We start from the raw sequence: 13,522 nt of genomic DNA, 5'->3' as shown, positions 1-13,522 counted from the left end.
ATAACAAGAATTTTAAAACAGATGGATATGCACATATTAACATTTCTGGTATTTTTCCTCTTTTCTGTGGATCCCAGTTTATCTCCGATGCCATTTTCTTTCGACCTGGAGGATTATATATAGCATTTCCGTAGTGCAGGTTTGCTGGCAGACAACCTCTCCTCTTAGTTTTTGCCTATTGAGAAGGTTCTTGGCCAGCCCTGGCGCTCGAAGGACGCTTTTGCTGGCTGCGGGATTCTGAGTTGGTGAGGTTTGTTTGTTCCTCCACCACTTTGTCTCCTTGAGCAGTGCAATCCTATTCCCACTTCTTGCCTCCTCTGGTCCCTGGGTAATGTCTCACCCAGTCCTTCACATCCCAGGCTCATTATCGGCCTCGATTTCACTTCCCACTTCCCAGAAAACCCCGCTGCTCATGCTCTGCGAATCACTCTCTTCCCACTGGGTCTCTCTCGCGGGCCTGTTTCCTTTCCCAACCTTTGTGACGTCTTGTATTTGTTTATTTGTTCCCCCGATGAGCTCCACAAGCAAATGTACTCTGTCTCATTCTCTCCGGTGTTGCTGGCAATCAGCATTGAGACCTGGCGCCGCAATAAGAGCTCAGTGATGTTCCTCTCATGTAGCATGGATGCCGCGGAAGTCACAGGGACATCCAGCTTTGCTAGACTTGAAAAGACACATTGAGCAGTCGCACGCTGCGAACTCACCGGGACCATCTGTTTTACAAATGCTGCGCTGGGAAACATAAACACGAAAGTGATGCATCTTCAAGACGCGCGTCCAGATCCTGGGGGCTGGAGACCCTCTTCTCCAGCTCTCCGTGTTTGCTTCCTGCAGCACCGTGGGGGCTTTTCACGGCCTGCTTTGCACTGCTGCCACGTGGGGGACGCCCTCCCTCTGCAGCTGCACTGCCTGCCAGCGTCTTGCCAGCAGGGACACAGTTCCCTTCCACAGATGGGGCAGCTGAGTAGAAGTAACCTTCAGGTTTGCAAAGGTTTGAGGTTGTGCTTAACATGGCATTGTGCTGAAAAGGAATCAGAGAGTTAGCATTTCTGGTTTCATAATAAAATTCTCTGGTTGTCTTAAGGGGAAAGGGGCCATGTAATTCCAAAGTAATTAGGATTTCAACTGAGTACTAAGGAGGCACCAAGTTCCCACCAAGGACACTGTGTCTTGTGTGTGGGAGGCCTGCCCTGCCCCTTCTCTGCCTTTGTTCTTGTTTATATGCACTGCCTTCCCAGTTTATGAGCCCTGTAGTTTGCATCGCAATAAAGTGCCAAATATCCCCTGCCCACGCGTCTCTGGCTGCCGAATGGAAAGCAGCAGATCAGAATTTTTTTTTTAGATTTGTTGGTGTTCTTAAAAAAATTGCCTATTCTTGCACATAAATATTTCTGCCTATTGCCAGGCTGACCTCCGTTTATTAGGACGCGACTGTTGATTAGGCTGTGGTCTGCAGAGGTCCATAGAAATGGTGCTCAGCATTTATTACGGAGAGATTGCTCGAGACCCTGGAGGGAGTAAAGCCGGGAGCTGGTTTTCCTGTTCTGAACTCATGCATGAAAGAAGAGGATGCTTCAGCTCTGGAAGAACAGTCAGACAGCTTCCACGCTGGCTGGGCTGACTGGAGCCTCTGGGGTGGGGGATCTCAGCCATCTTTCTGAACCACACACACCTGCACAGCTCTTCTTTACGGAGTGGTTTTTTCTCTTTTAATGTCAAGATGCAGTACTGTTCCGGCAAATTCGAGTTCCTGAAAGGAGTATGAGTCAATGGGATGGTGGTGTTTGCTTTTGATGGGGGTGTTGGTGGAGGTTGGAGCTATGATCTGCAAGTTCTTGTATGTTTGCAGGTCTCATGCCAAGCTTCCGTTATAGAATCAGGATCTCTGCAAGAAGTGTCTGGGGATGAGAATGTTAGTTGATTGCTGGAGGCTGCATCCACATTCTCAAGCTTGCTCGGGAAATGGAGACTCAACAGTTGTCTGTTTCGTCATGAAACCTGCTGTGCCTAGAACATTTTGGGTCCCTCAAATTGCTTCCTAAGAAGATATTTGTATCTTCACTTTTTTTTTTTTGCCAGAATTTTATTCACTCTTGATTGAACAGTTAGGTCAAGTCAGTGTCATTTTTTTAAATTTAAATTTTACTTATCTGAGAGGAAGAGATAGAGATAGAAATAGAGATATAGAGATAGAGAGAGAGAGAGAGTGCGCGAGAGCGAGCTCCTATCTCATTCATTGCAGAAACGCCTGTAACAGCTGCACTGGGCCAGGATAAAGCTGCAAACTGAGAACTCAGTTCAGGTCTTCCACGTGGGTGACAAGGAACCCAATCACGAGAACCATTATCTCTGCCGCCAAGGGTCTGCATTTAGCAGGAAGCTGGGATTGGAGCAGGTTTGGGAATCAAATCCAGGCACACCAGTGTGGGACTAGTACAGTGAAAACAAAAGAAAAACAAAAGAACAAACAAAAAAGTAAGCCAGTTCTCTTTAGTGGCCAACCCGGGATATTTTCATAGGATGTTTCAAATAAGGTTTTCTGAACTGTGCATGGGGCCATAGGAATGCAGCCGCCAGGAAGTTCTCGTGGTCAGTATTGCAGACATGAGAGCAACTCTGATGGCACTGGGACACTCAGCAGGCAGGAGTCACTGCATTTGATGTGATGAGAAAGTGACCCTACTTTTCTCCTCCATAGTCTATTCCTCTTGTCCTAGTAGGGTTAACCCTTCCCTTCCTCGTGAACAAGAATCAGGGTAGGTTTCATGAATTTTTACTTATTTTCTGTATTAAAGAGTCCTTTACTCATTCATAAATACGTAATCATCTCCAGTTTCTAGATAGACCCAGAATAGAACAATACTTTCAAAATATCTCCACATTCAGCTCCGCTTGGGGCTGCCGACTTGTCACAGGCAGTGAGAGCGTGGCAAGATGCCTTCATTGTCTCTGCTGGAGCGTCTACTTTCCTTCCTCTATCTCAGGAAGTTGCCTCTGGTTCTGCCAGGGCTGAGGGCTGAAAGGTGAGAGAAATGAAAGTTGTCATGATACGTGCTATACCACACTAGTATAGACACTGTTGGACTTGGCAGGAGTTGCGAACCTATTCTTCCCACGAGGTGCCTTCCTGGATTTTAGGGACTCTGTGGTCGCTGTGAGCATCTAGATACCCAGCTACAAACTTCCATGCTCTTTCTGCAGCCTTCCTGAGAGGTATCTGAGACATCACCAAATCAGTTCCTCTCACACAACAGCGAACGTGGGAAACTTCACGTGTCTCTCTCGTTCTGGCAGGCTCTGAGCCCAGGCCATGCATGCCCAACCCTGCCACCTCCTGCACTTGCCCAGCAGAAGGGCTAGCGTTCCCTTTGGATCCTGCAGGTGGCGTCAGGGGTCAGCAGGCTCTTCCCAAGTGCTCCGTTCCCTTTGGATCCTGCAGGTGGCGTCAGGGGTCAGCAGGCTCCTTAGGTGCTCTGGGAGTTCCATGGGGACATTTTCCACAGGTTTAGAGTGAAGGAGCACTCTACTCTCTCACATGGTGGAGCAGAAGTGGTGCTAACAATACAATAAGACTGTAAGAAAGCTTCTACCTACTTTTTCCTCTCTTTTCTGGTCTCATTTTTAGATTGGCAGTTGAGGGTTGGACTTTTGTTCTTGGTGAGTTCTGTTGGCGTGTGGATGTCACTGTCATCCATGTCTCAGGATTGTATCCCATCCCTTCAGCTGGAGCAGAGACAGAAAGGGTTCCATTGTAACTCCTACTGATCACTCCATCACTTGTCCTATGACGAGTACTCTTATACTTGCCATGTCTCCATTAATCCTCTTGATACAATAAGACACAAAAATCTAGAGAAGTCAAACTATTTGAATAAACTTAACCCAGGTAGCAAATTGCAAAGCTCATCCAATGCTGCATTATTTTGTTTTTAGGAAAAGAGAGACTGACTCTGTTCCTAAGCAGTAAAACATTCCGCATTCATCAGAGAGAAGTGCTACAGTTGCTTAATGTCTTAGCTTTTACAATGGTAAAGCATAGAGTCTTGTGACAAAACTATCAACAGCAGCTCTCACTTGCTAGGCATTTTAAGTGTCTTAGTTAGTTCTTAAAGCAACACTGGGATATGGTTGGCCTTGCTGTCATCTTGTTGATGAGGATCCTAAGGCCTGGAAGGCTGGACCTCCCCTGGATCTCACAGTCAGGATGACTGGAGTCAGGATACTAACCCAAAGTTCTGGGTCATGACTGATTCACCCATGGCTGAGCTCTGATGGGGTCTCTGGGCTGGGCAGGGCAGATGTTTTAATTTATTTTGTTAAAGCTACTTTCTAACACAAGCTTGGCTCCAGAAGAGGCAATAATGTGAAACAGCAAAGATTTTGCTCAACTCCTTGAAAGCAATGAGTACCTTCCTCATCTTGTAATCCCCAATGTCTGACTCAAAGTTGATTCTGTGTTAATGAATTAATTAGAGAGATGAACAAATGAACAAGCGGATTTTCTTTAAATGCTATGGTGGAAAGTAAAACTTCATCTACAGCAGATTGATGTGTTATCCCTCTCCTGGGAGGGATTCTCTAAGATGATTCTGGAAGGGGAGCCTAAATGAATGATGTCTCAAGTTGAAGTTCCAATTCTGCCTTTGGAATAAAAGTTGGAAAAGGAATTGCAAGAGCTTTTCTCTGGAGTTTCAATTCATGACAGCATTCTATGTCTACATGCCTTAGGAGGAAAAGAAGTAGAGTTCTTCATTGCTTAAATGATAAAATGTCCAGAAGCATTTTATCTCGTTCCAGAGAAGTATGTTTTAATGATTGCAGCCCTCCAGAAAGGAGTAGGTGGCTTCCGACATGTTCAGATTCACTTCTGCTGAGACCTGTTCCAGCGAGCTCTGGAGGAAGGGGTGGAAGTGGCGCTGGTGGGGTGGACCAGAAGTCCCTCGGATTCTGTGTCCCTGAGCTTTTGGAGACCGGGACCTCAGGTGGGCATTTGTGGATGGACTCCAGCTAACCAGGTGTGTCTGTTGTCCACAGGTCTGAGGCGCAACTACAGATGTACCATCTGCAGTGTCTCTCTAAACTCCATAGAGCAGTACCATGCCCATCTGAAGGGGTCGAAGCATCAGACCAAGTAGGTACCCGCGTGTGCTCTCCCCCCTCTGCCCTTTCCCACGCAGCGCTTGGCAACACAACGGCGAGTTAAACATTTTCTTTGTTTCCCAATAAGCAGATGGAAATGACAGTTCTTCATCTGCAGAGTGCCTTTGATGTTTATGCTCCCCTGGATTCCATGGACAGTGGCTTCCCCCTTTGTGGGGACAAGCACTAGAAGTTTGCTGGTTGCTTTTTGCATTTTTCTCAAGGAAAGTTCAGCATAGTTTTATGAACTTGAGGAAGCTTTTAGATCTATCCTGTTTTTAAATAAACAGCATGAACCCTATTTATAAGATGTGCCAGATCATGGTGTTGCAAAGTCAAGTTCAATGAATGCCTTCTACCACTTTCCCTTTTGGAAATGAATATTATGATTATTATAGAAACTTAACAAATGCCCTGGTACATTAAGCTCATTCTATTTTTTTCCCCAAAGCTTTTCAAACAAAAATGAAAATAACTCAATGATTCTCATGATTTTAAATTGGGAAAGGTTAACCAGGCATGATTTCATCTATATTTATACTATACATCTCTTTAAAAAATCACTGACATTAGCTTTATGGGCATGTTAGAAGCAGCTGCTATGACTGTTAATAAAATGCTAATAAAATAAGAAAAGAAGCTAAGAATGTCTCAAAAAGAAGTAATTTTCCTGAGCATAATTGTTTTCATTTCTCTAATATTCATTAGAAGAATCATTTAACAGATTTAACTGCACCAAGTCCTCGTGAATAATGGATGACTTCATTCAACAAGCATTTCTCGAGCACCCACTATGTGTCAGACTGGGAGATGGATGGACCTGGTCCTTCCTCGGGGCTGGGAAACAGCCACGCAAACATACGACTTGTTCCCGAGAACCCAGGGTGCATCCAGGGGTGCGCAGGCCAGCGCCGCAGGGAGCCTGGTGCGGAGGCGGCCCCGTGAGGGTGAGGAGGAGATCTCGCTCTGAGCACGCTGACATGGCACTTGGTGCACAGTAGGGGCTTCATCGGCAGTTTAGATGGATTGAATGCGTGGTCTCAGAAGAAGAGGCGCCGTTTGCCAGGCAAGGACTTGAGGACGGGCATTCCAGGCCCGGAAGGGGTTGTGAAAAGAGGTTGTTTCGTGGAGGTCTCGGGACAGCTGACCCGGGTGAGAAAACTTAAACCAGGAGGCAGTTCCTCACTCGCAGCTTCCCCCTGGGTGTTGTGCTGTTTTAGTGGTCAACGCCAATTTCCCAGCATGCTTTACTCTGCCACGGAGGACTTTCGTCCAAGTAATTCTGCAAAAAGAAGATTTCCCCTGCAGGTTGTTTGATTTGGTGTTTACTGCATGCTTTCCTGCCAAATGCTTCCAGCGTCTCTGGGATGAGCACTTCGTAAGAGGTGCCGTGAAATGCATCTGTGTCTGGCCTGCAGACACACAAATACGTGCAACAGCAAGGGGCAATCTTTGGAGAACATATTTTCATTGCTGTTAATAAGCAGGAAAAGGCAGACGGCAACTCTGAGTGGCGTGAATTCTGTAGATAACACCAATAGAACATCCACCTTCAGGAAACTGTATCTCTGCCTCTCTGTGTAGCCTCTCGTTTGTCTAGCTTTGCTCATTTTATGAATTTAAAGCTATATTGGTAGATGCTTACATATTTAGGATGTCTTATTTATTTTGATGGAATTGGCCCTTTTTTGCTCATTAGAAATCTTCTTCTTTGTCCCTAAGAATAGCTCTTTCCTTCAAATATGCTCATTCTGATAGAGCTACACTCTCCTTACCTCTTCAAAATATTTCAAACGCTTTTCGATTTAAACTCAATCATACCCAGGTTTTATTTTGTTCTTGGTTGCAGGGTAAGTCTGGTGCCAGTTACAGCTAGAAAGGGAAGTCCCTAGGATGTGGGTGGCCTTGTCTCCATCTTACAGTTCTCCATCTTGCAATTAACCATCCTAATCTGATTGATTAGGTGAATATTAGTATTTAGGTGTTAGGCACGGTCTAGGTCTTAGATTTGTGTTTTTAGCACCAGCACCTAAAGAAGTGTTGACATGAGTAAAGTTAGTTAACATGTGCAGTGGGAAGGGCCCTGCATTTTGGGTCAGAAGACTTTCTTCCTAGCCCAGCTTCATGGTAGCAACCCTGGACACCGACACCTCTTTCAGCCTCTGTTTCCTAAGTGACCAGTGATGCCCAGAGGTGACCAGTGCACCTCTGTGGTCCATGCCTTTCTCCTGCTCCTCACCCCCTATTCTGCGCATCCCAGAGTTAGTCTCAGCATTCTTCTCTAAACCAGACCCCGGCAGCCTGGATCATTTCAGGGGAGCTGGCCCTCAGTGTGGACAGTGGGTTGAAGAATGTCTCCTCCTGTCTTGTCTACACACAACCTCAGAAAATGTGCCCTGTGGTATAACTAGGCTCTTTGTATGGGAGATCATCCTGGATCTAAGGCAGGTTTTCAAGTCCAAAGCCCAGTGTCCTACTTAAGAGAAAGGACGGGGAGATCTGGCTACACTGAAAAGGCCTGCCAGAGGTGGGGGCTATGTTTCTAGAAGACCAGGAGCACTGGAAGCCACCAGGACCTGGGCGAGTTGAGGGAGAAGTCTCCCCAGAGCCTTCAGAAAGAGAACGAATCTGCTGACACCTTGATTCCACACTTCTGGTCTCCCAAAATCTTGATTTTTTTGTTTCTCTCCAAGACAATAAGTTTCTGCTGTTTTTAAGTCCAATCTCCCATCAGCCACATTTCAGTAGGCAGCTACTGGCTCTGCGTCTCCTGGCGATGTTGCTGATGCTGATGGCGAAGTTGTCACCGTGGGTGCTTGGTGTGGGACTCGTGTGTGTGTGTGAAGAAAAGCAATATATGGAAATGCTTCCTGGATGTTTGCTGAAGCGCTCAGCATCCCTGCAGCCCAGCCGATGTCCTCATCTCCATCTGACCCCTTAGAAGATTGAGTCTTGGATAGGTCAGTTGACTTACTTCTCCAAGGCCTCTAGGGGGCAGAATTCCGGCTCGCTGCCATCACCAGGAGGACCATTTGACCATTGCAGTAACACACAGTACAGCTGTGATCAGCTCACTCTTTCCCAGCCCTGACACAGATACAGGCTTTTTCTTTTTTTTGGCGAAGGTCATAAACAGCCTAACGGCAGTCACATTTCTCTCCATTGTTAAATAGCAAGAGAAATATTAACTATGCAATGAAATTAGAGTTTTGGAAATGCAAATGCTAACATGGACATATAAAGCAATTGCCTCTTAGGTTTCTCAGGGCTTCCAAGGGATCTAGTCCGTCAATTAGTGCAAATGATTAAAATGAAATTCCAGAGCACATGAGCACACACCACAGCCGAATGAACAATCTCTCCTTAGTGTCTTTAAATTTGAGCTCAGGGAACACTCGGGCCTCAGGATGTTCTATTACCTGGAAGTGGAGGATATGAAAGTGCTCATTACTTACTCTGGTGCTTGGTTGAAAATGAGATGTGAATGTCCCAAAGGATAAATCAAAATGATCGTGAATCAGTAGCATTTTTTTAAGCAGGATCGTTATCTGTCAATATAAATTGTCTTTCTGATCATCTGTATTTTAAAACATTTTATTTATTTGAAAGCAGAGTTAAGGGGAGAGAGGGAGAGAGAGGGAGAGAGAGAGAGAATGGTCTTTATGTGGGTGCAGGCGCCCAAGCACTTGCTTTCCCAGGCACATTAGCAGGGAGCTGGATTACAAGTGGAGCATCTGGGACTCGAACCAGTGCCCGTATGGAATGCCAGTGTCGAAGGCAGTGGTTTTAACCACAATGCTGAAACACCAGCCCTTCCTTTCTCCCACCAGTAGCATTTTCTAAGTTTGCTTTTTCCTTGAAAATAGCTTGACTTGGTCATCTGCATTGCTTCTGCAAGTTCCTTTAACTGCTGTGACTTGTTGGGACGAAGGCCTCCTGTGATTCACGTCCCTATTAGGTTCATTTATTTGTGAGGTACTGGAGTAGAAATCCAGGCCAGTGTGCAGGTCTGGGCTGTATTTCCAGAGCTTTGGAACCGAGTTCCTGCATGTAGGTAGCAGCACATTCTCTGAGGGCTGCACCGTAATAAATAAAGGAGGAGCTCGGTGACTTGAGCCATCATTGCTGCCTCCCAGCGTCTGCACCGACAGGGAGCTGGAATCAGGAGCGGATGCCCCAGGTAGATCCGACGTAGTCCAATGTGGGATGCGGCCAGCTCAACCCATGTCCTAACCACAGGACAGACCCTGCCCCCACAGCGTGGTCCTCTACCTGTCCTATTTGGGATCTGCCATCAGCTCTTCTCCTAGAACGGGAGGCTTGTGGGGGGCCCTGGGTCTTCTAGCCATGCATATATAAGGTGCCTGCTACTGCCGCAGGTTTGCGGCTGTGCAGAGCCTTGTAGGACAAAGGGCGTTTTCTATCTCGTCCTCTCTTCAATGGCGCATTCAAGTCTGCAAGTGTCTCGAAGCCTCCCTTCTACGAGGAAGGCCTGAGATGAAACAGGGTCCACATCTCTGGTGAAAGCAAGCAGCAGACCTTGCAGAGAGAATGCCGGAGCTGCAAAATTAAAGAAAGCACCTGTGTGTGTGTGTGTGTGTGTGTGTGTGTGTGTGTGTGTGTATGGCACTAATACAGATGCAATTTCGGCTCTATTTTTCCTAAATTTCGCTCGCATGCTTTTGCTATAGAAGCCATAACTAGGGATACATTATAATTACAGAACGAGTCTAAATCAGGCCTTTTGCGGCCTTGCAAAGAACTGAGTGGGGAGCACTTTCACTTTTTTCATATTCTAGAATCACCGATGACAACTAACATTCTTCAGCGCACTCATTCCCTCCCCCTCCCAGCTTACGGGACTTGTACTCATTATTTCCCCATGCTTGCAATTTGCATGACTCACGGCTGCCTGCACGGCTCTGAGCTGATGATTTAGTGCCTTGGATTGGACTGTGGATCTCGTTGAACCCTCCTGAGTTCTTTGTTGCGCTGTTTCACATAGCCATGGAGTATCCATCACCGAGGGCCAGGGCCGTTATCTGACTCGGTTCCAAGAAGTGCTTTTGCACCAGGAAGGAAAACAAAAGGAGCCAACAGGCCTGGCCTGGGAGGTGCTTGGCCAGCGTCCTGTGTCTGCCACACCTCTTATACCCTGTGTCATGCTGCAATCTCAAACGCTATTTTTTAAAATAAACATACTGGGATGCTGTATGTATTTTAACAGAATAAAATACAAGACTTTGGGTATCCGGCTTGGTGGGTACCATGTAACCAGCAGCCCAATCAAGATTTGGAACATTTTCATAGCCAAAGCCAGCCAACCATTTTCTCATTTGTCACCGTAGCTGGCTTTTTCTGTTCTAGGACTTAAAGAGCTATTATAATGCATATTCTTTTCAGCCTGGCTACTTCTGTTTTTGAGATTTGTTCGCATCACTGTCATCTGCAGGAAGTGGGCAGGAAGATTAGGTAGCAGTAGGTGGGACGGAACTTCCGCCTGCGCTGCATTGTGACTCCACCCCCTCAGGCCAACTTTCCCATGATGCACCTGTGTCTTTTCAGGAACCAGGGAGGAGGAAGTGGCATGGTGGCCCTGCAGGAGTTAAATTCCACATAGAGGCACTGTGAAACCTGCAGAAAGGCTACTGCCTGCCAACTTGCACCCAGTTTTATATTCAGTTAGGGCACCACGAGCTCTCTCGGGAAGGAGCCTGGTAATGTGGGAGGGCCCTTCTTTTGCTCTTGGCTTTGAGAGAAAACTTATGTGTCCTTCTCTGGCCTCCTCCCCCTCTCTCTCTGGATCACACAGGATAGGTATCTCTGTGTCTGGAGTTGCCCTCACTCCATCTAAGTGTATTCTCTCTCTCCCTCCTTCTCCCTCCCTCCCCCCTCTAGATAAATCCTGCTTTCACTTGCACACTGTGTTTATACCTCTCTCTGCTTTGCATTCCAGGTGAGACCCTGGAATAAAGATTAAACTAATCAGTTGCATATGTCAGTCATTCTTTCCCTCTGTGGTTTTGAACAAAACTTATCCTCTCCCTAAGCTTCCCTTTCCTCATTAGAAATCTGAAGCAGCCACGGTCTCTGTCCATTCTAACATGCTCTAATTTTGCAACTTCAAGGTTTAGTTGCTTTAGTTTTCTGGCATTTCCCAAGTGGCAAAGGGGTGGTTGTGAAATCTTTCTTCGGTGGCGTTCACTGTTTGACTGCTGCCTAGCCCAGAAGCTGCCCTGTGATCAGAAACATGTCCAGGTAGCCTGTTTATCCCGTTCTCAACCACTAGGCAGGAGGATTTTCAACTGGTTGTTACTTGGGCAAAAGGAATAGGGCTGGTTGCACAGGAAGATGTCAGGCAAACGAGTTTCTCGTAACTTTATTCTGTGCTATGAATCCAGAGCACAACCACTGAGGGCTTCTCAGAGAAGCGATGTTAGGTTGGAGGGAGCCCAGCCACTTCTGAGGGAGACCCTGGCCCCCCCGGCTGCTAGAATTTCCTGCATTCTGCATCTTCTGCAAGTGATTGTACCCCCTCCTCACATATGTCACTGAATTTCATTAGAAATTCAAATGTGTCAATTTTTAAATGATCTTTAACCATCATAGACCATACAAAAACTTTAGGATGAAGTTGGCATTGTGGCATAGCAGGTGGAGCCCCTGTCCGTGACACCAGCATCCCATGTGGGCTCTGGTTCATGTCCTGGCTGCTCTACTATCAATCCAGCTCCCTGCTAATGTGCCTGGGAAACAGCAGAAGATGGTCCAAGTGCTTGGACCCCTGCACCCACGTGGGAGACCAAGATGAAGCTCCTGGCTCCTGGTTTCAGTCTGGCACAGCCCTGGCCATTGTGGCCATTTGGGGAGTGAACTAGGAATGAAAGATCTCTCTCTCTCTCGCTCTGTCTCTGTCTGTCTCTCTCTTTTTCTCTCTGTGACTCTGACTTTCCAATACAAATAAATAAATATTAAAAAAAACCCCTTTAGGATGACATTGAATTGTATCAGAATTTGGCTCATCTCTTAAAATTTACCATGGGATGTGGATTGCCAGGGAATTGAATTAAGTAAACAAAGAACAGCATTTCATTGTCTTATCTTTCATGGGGAGAAGAAAAGAACAAGACAAGATGGGTAAGAAAATTTATCCCTGATTGTGTCACCGAATCCAGTTCTCTATCACCTGTGTTTGGGGGGGAAGAGAGAACTGAGTGGCTGGAGTTCTCTTCATGTGCATGGTGTAGGGGATGGAGGATAGCACAAATGAGGTCTTCACCCCATTCAATTCAGTTCTGCAGCCAAGATCTCTAAAACACCAGCTACGGGTTGGGCATTAAAGCAGGCCTGGGGGAAACAGAGGGCAATGGGGGGATAATTGCACCTCTCAACCTAGTTATGACCTAGTTGCAGAGAGGCAAGAAGTAGCTGACGCACTGCAATTAAAACCAATATAAGATGTGGTGGATGTAAGAGGTGGAAAGTGTTGCCTGGACCCAGAGGAAGAAGCAATTGTGTGCAGGGCTGGAGCCGTCAGCACGGGGCACTGTGGAGTGAATGCAGTGAATTCCCTTGGAAGGAAACCAGCTGGGTTCAACTGCAGCTTTGCTACCCACTGTGTGACCTTGAGCATGACACTTAAGCACCGTGATGATTCAGTTTCCTAAGCTGTGAAATGGAGACTATTCTTGCCATGGTTATCTGTACTGACTGTGGTAAGGATGGGATTTTAAGAACAATAACACACAATAAAAATACTAAGCTGCTTTGATGGTACATGTCAGGAAGTTGTTTTTTTTTTAATCCTCAATAATTGTTATTATTATTCTGCATCAATGAATTTGAAATGAGCCCTTGGAATGGTTAGGTGAGTGTTGAAGTAGCGCTGGAAGCTTCTGTCTCAAGAATGCTTGTCCAGAGTTCTTGACACACATGCTGGTTGCTTGTGCCAGTTTGGGGAGTCGGGATTCTCAGAAACAGGTTCTGGTTTGCTCAGAGCCTTTCGAATCCAAACTGACCTCAACCAGGCCTGGAGTGGACAGTGGTCTGGAACAGGTCTGCCAGAGACTAGTCTCGTTCTGGGTTTGTTGTGGTCGTACCACTCGTTTCATGCATCACCCTGCCCTCTCAAGACGATTTCCTGAATGCTCTCAATTCCATGGGGTCTTCTGTCACTTCCTCGTTTCTCAGGCAGGCTTGCCACCCACTGGTCTCTGATGGCCAGTTTAATTTTGTCAGTCTTCTGCAATGCAGAGACCATGGATTGGAAGTCTTGAAAGCAAGTAAATTAGATCTATATTCTGGTTGCATTTCCTAAAAGCCTTCTCCAGCTAGTCTGTGAGACTCTGTAGGTGGAGTTTTCTTACCATTCTGATTGTGTGAA

General features: G+C 46.4%; 1 protein-coding gene across 4 annotated transcripts in view; it reads left to right on the top strand.

Annotated features, from left to right (window-relative positions):
- ZMAT4 (zinc finger matrin-type 4) overlaps positions 1-13,522 on the top strand; it is a 367,435-nt gene that overhangs the window by 324,797 nt on the left and 29,116 nt on the right. For all 4 annotated transcript variants that reach the window (XM_051832388.3, XM_051832389.3, XM_089327366.1 and 1 more), the window contains one exon: positions 5,035-5,131. In XM_051832388.3, coding sequence (XP_051688348.1) covers positions 5,035-5,131 — 97 coding nt within the window. The remainder of the gene's footprint in view (positions 1-5,034; positions 5,132-13,522) is intronic.

This window comes from Oryctolagus cuniculus, chromosome 2, assembly GCF_051225735.1.
Source record: "Oryctolagus cuniculus isolate XC-2025 breed Fujian yellow rabbit chromosome 2, ASM5122573v1, whole genome shotgun sequence".
Classification (NCBI taxonomy): Eukaryota; Metazoa; Chordata; class Mammalia; order Lagomorpha; family Leporidae; genus Oryctolagus; species Oryctolagus cuniculus.
Note: the sequence above shows the minus strand (reverse complement) of the source record. Positions and strands in the feature narration are given on the sequence as shown.